This window comes from Phoenix dactylifera, unplaced genomic scaffold, assembly GCF_009389715.1.
Source record: "Phoenix dactylifera cultivar Barhee BC4 unplaced genomic scaffold, palm_55x_up_171113_PBpolish2nd_filt_p 000392F, whole genome shotgun sequence".
In the NCBI taxonomy this organism is placed as follows: Eukaryota; Viridiplantae; Streptophyta; class Magnoliopsida; order Arecales; family Arecaceae; genus Phoenix; species Phoenix dactylifera.
This window is the reverse complement of record NW_024067838.1, coordinates 383,798-387,996: the sequence shown is the minus strand read 5'-3', so window position 1 is coordinate 387,996 and position 4,199 is coordinate 383,798. Positions and strand designations below refer to the sequence as shown.

The 4,199-nt window shown below is 48.5% G+C and overlaps 1 protein-coding gene across 1 annotated transcript; it reads left to right on the top strand.

Annotated features, from left to right (window-relative positions):
* Window positions 1-3,457, top strand: LOC103702903. Its single transcript, XM_008785542.4, is given in 5 exon segments — window positions 1-639; window positions 759-847; window positions 976-1,214; window positions 1,216-2,155; window positions 2,304-3,457. Coding segments are annotated over 5 exon segments (2,145 nt in total). The 5' UTR covers window positions 1-461; the 3' UTR covers window positions 3,003-3,457.
* Window positions 3,458-4,199: the final 742 nt, after the last annotated feature.

Sequence of the window (4,199 nt, the reverse complement as noted above, 5' to 3'; positions counted from 1 at the left end):
TTAGAGGGGAATGGAGAAGAATAGGAGAAAAGAAGAGGGAGAGAGAGAGAGAGCGCATGGGGAGAGGAGCACGGGGACTCGTGGTCATATCGTCACCTTCTGCCCCTGGGCTCATTTCTCCAGGCGGAACCTCTGGGTAGGGGGCGTAAAAAGATGAGGGATGATAACAACTTTCTGCCGTCCTGAAAAAATTCCTTTTCAAATGACAATAAAATATTTGTTTCAAACAAATCCGTTCCCAAACGGCTTTCGCCATCCGATCCGTTTTTCTCGCTCAGCTCTTAATTAGCCTGCAGCCGGTCCACCTTCTCCTCCTCCTCCTGTTATTTTAGAACGCAGGCAAGTGGCTGGAGTGTGGAGAGGAGTGTCCCAACGCGTTCTTTTTCTTTTGGTTTGGTTTTTTTTTAAGGTTTGCCGCACGTTTTGAGGGGTGGGTTGGGAGAGGAGGCAGAAGAAGAGAGATGGGACGGGAATGTCATTGGAGCCGGTCTTTGGCAAGAGAGGAGAAGGTGAGCCCCGGATGCATGAGTGGCATGTTCCACTACTTCGATTTCCACCACCTTCTCTTCACTGCAAGCAGCCCAACCGTGCCACCGGAGTTGTCATCTAAAGTTCACCACCCCACTTCTCAGCTCAAAGGTAAATAGAGAAATAAAAGAAACCACATCCTCTCTCTCTCTCTCTCTCTCTCTCTCTCTATCTATCTATCTATCTCTGTCTCTAACTCAGGTATTATGTTTTCTGATCATGTAATTTAGGAATCGAGGCGCCGAGGAATAGCCTGGAGCTGGACGAGGGGAAAGCGTCATCAACTTTGGCCATTCCTGAGGAGTATTATGATGTCCCTGTAAGTAATTCAAGGATATCTTTTCGCAAGTTTTGTTTTTTTTTTTTTTTTTTTTGATGAATTCACAAGTTTGCTTTTTATTCATGCTTTGTTAAACTTGTCCTTTTTATTGTTTACAACTTATTCAGGTTGGAAGACAAGTAGTTCCAAAACCAGCTGCATTGCCCAGGAGGAGCAAGATGGTAACGTTACTGGAGGAGGAGAGGAGAAGCTCGCTAGCCGAGACGCCGAGGACTCCCGGCGTCGTGGCCCGTCTTATGGGCTTGGATGTGCTGCCCGAAGAGGCCTCTTCTCCAACTACCCCGCGCCAAAAATCTCCTCCACCGGTGGAATCTCAGGAGCAAACTCAAAAGAAGAAGAAGAAGAAAACAAGGGGAATGTAAAAGAAAATCGGTATCCCCTCGACAACCCCTTCAAAGTATAGACTGCAACGTTGCGGGCAGATATGAAGTGGGGTCCCGTTCGTTGCCAGGCTCCCCGAGAGTGTCATCAGCCAGGTTATGGGATTCAGATCCAAGGCTATCTTTGCAGCTTAACAAGGAGAACACGAATAGGGCCATGCAGGAGTTCAGCCACTTGTACGAGGTGTCTGGCGACTGCTTGCTCCCACCTTCGCCATTACCGTCTGTGACAAAGTCTAGGAAGAAAGATCTTGGAAGGCACCAGAATGAGAGCAAGAGCCCGAGAAGTAACTGTTACGCTCGCGAGATTGTGAAGCAAGTAAAGGAAAGCGTCAGCAACAGGAGAGGAGGCAGCAGTAATGCAATTGCAGCCAGATCAGAGCAGAAAGCATCATGCAATGCTGATACATGGAGCCAGAGCAAGCCGCCAACGACGGATCCACCACCATCATGTTCACCTCCTCGGGTGAGGTTCTTAGAGCCCCCCGCAAAGAACAAACCAGTGAAGAATCTCATTCCAAGATCCCAGCTGCAACCGCAGAGATTTACTCGCCCGCGATCACCACCACCTTCTTTGCCATCATCTAATTCCTTCATAGGTCAAGGTAATGCGGAAGCAAAGCCAGTTAGGATAGGTCCAAGCAAGTGTAAGAAAGCCAGCTACGAGCGCTTCACTGGGAGGATCAAGAAGCAGCATCCAGGTTCTGAAACAGCAGCACGACCGGATGCCTTATCATCTCCTTCTCAGCCCGCTTCCGTGCCACAAAAGCACCTCTCAGAAAAGAAGTGCATCTCTATCCCTTCTTTTGCTACAGTCAAAAGGAGGGAAGCATCTCCTCCACCGTCAAGACCAGTACCAGAACCAAACCATCAATGTCCCTCCAGTTCGGTCCAAGAACAAAAAGTGGTATCTCCTTCCTGGAACTAATAGTTAGAAGGACTTGCATCTACTATTAACGTTGCATGTATAGTCAAATTTTCAGTCAGATGCCATTCTTCCTGGTCAATGCGAGCATATCGTTTGCATTAAATGCTGCTTTGTCTCTTGGCCACAGATGACCATTGGAGTTGGAGGTGCTTTAATGCCGTTGAAGACTCCCCGACGCCGTGTACCAAAGGAGAGGGATCCCGAGTACAGATACGTGTGGTCCATTCTAGACCTAGCAGGGATCATGGGAGTAGCCATCCCTTCCTTCAGATGGTACTCTTCTTCTCTCCCAATAGACCCCATAATCTTCCACCAGCTCGAGCTCGAGCTCCCCTCCTTCCCAACAGAAGAAGGTCAGCCGCAGAGCAAAAGCGCGGAGGAAGGGGCCCTCCTCGGCTCTCTGCGGCACAGATGGAACAGGAAGCTCCTGTTCCATCTGGTGGAGGAGATCTTGGGAGATCTCCTCGGGCGGTCATGCCTCATGACCAACCCCACCACCCATCATCAGAGTCATCTAACCAAGCAACGAGACATGGACCGCCGCGACAAAGCCGACGGCGAATTGCTGCTGCAGGAGCTCTGGAGTCAGATCCGGAGCTTCCCGGCGGCCGACTGCCAGGTTGTCGGCGACATCGACGCACTCGTGGCGGGGGACATGCCGGAGGCCAAGATACGGCGGCTGCTGCTGCACCCCTCGGTGGTGGAGGAGGCGGAGGACATCGCGTTGGAGGTCGCGCAGGAGATCTTTGACGGCCTCCTCGGGGAGGCCGCGGCATCTCTCTCCCTCGCCTCCCGAGGGAGGGACCTGACGTCACCTCATTCCTAACGGAAACGGCGGGCGCTCAAATCATTGAGTTCAAGGATGAGTCCGGTCACCGTCATCAACCTTAACTCCTCTCTCTCTCTCTCTCTCTCCCCTTCCCGTCATCGCGATGCATGAAAAAGGAGTACTTGCCACGTGTTGCTTGAATGGCTATTCAAATGGGCATGATGACTTGCCTTGTATGCATATATTTGCTCGTTATCCTTCCACTTATTCCTGCCGTATAAAAAGTATACATGACGCTTTATTCTCTCCCCCTTTGGGTTTTAGGAGTTTTATCCTTCCAGCCATGTATGCTGCTTTTGCTGGGGAACTGGGCATTGTAACTTGTGAGCATGTTACCTTTTTGTCGGGAAGTTTCCTGTTCTCAGGGAATGGGGTAGGTAGTGTACTTGCTTACTGTTCTCTGTACCATCCGCAACATTTTAATTGAAAATTTGATGGTTTTCCTTTTGAAATGCTCTTTTTGAAATTTTAAAGAGTTTCAGGTAATGGCCGGCAAGTTGGATGATTCACTGAAAAATAGGACACCTGGAAAGAAATCTTGGTGCATGTGGCATCATCATTTATTTTATTTTTTTTCGATTGTTTTGGTAATTCTAAATTAAATACGTTGATCTTCTATATAGATTTTTTTTCCCCATGGTGGATTGTCCATACATCTCTAATATGAATTATTTAAAAAAATTAAAAAACAACACATCACATAGTGCGCTAGGCAACTCTCTTTTTCCAACCTACAGAGCATCCTAGAGTGATCAATCATATACGAAGGTACCTAATCCGCGACCCCACTAGCTTCTTTGTAAACATATCTAGTCTGGAACTCGACATCACTTCTCACCATAACTCGAATGTCCTGGAGTAGGAGTAGGAAATGACACCCATCTGCCACCACCAGATTCCCCCAGATTTAAAGAGCCAGGCCCCTCCTACCTACCAAAAAGAGGCAGCTAAGCCCGGGGTCTATAAAAGGAATTGTGGGGACATAAGCCAAATACGATTTTGTGAGCTAGAGGCTGTCATGACTCAGCCGTGCTGATGAGCCAATCCTTATAAGATTATTTCAGCTCACTCTTTTATAGTGGAACCCACCGGTCAGCTCTTTACCAAGCAAAGGCTTCAAAGTTAAACTATTCCACCACATCTTGGCTCATCTGCGGCTCTACTTTTACGGGCTGCTAAAAAGGTACTATATGA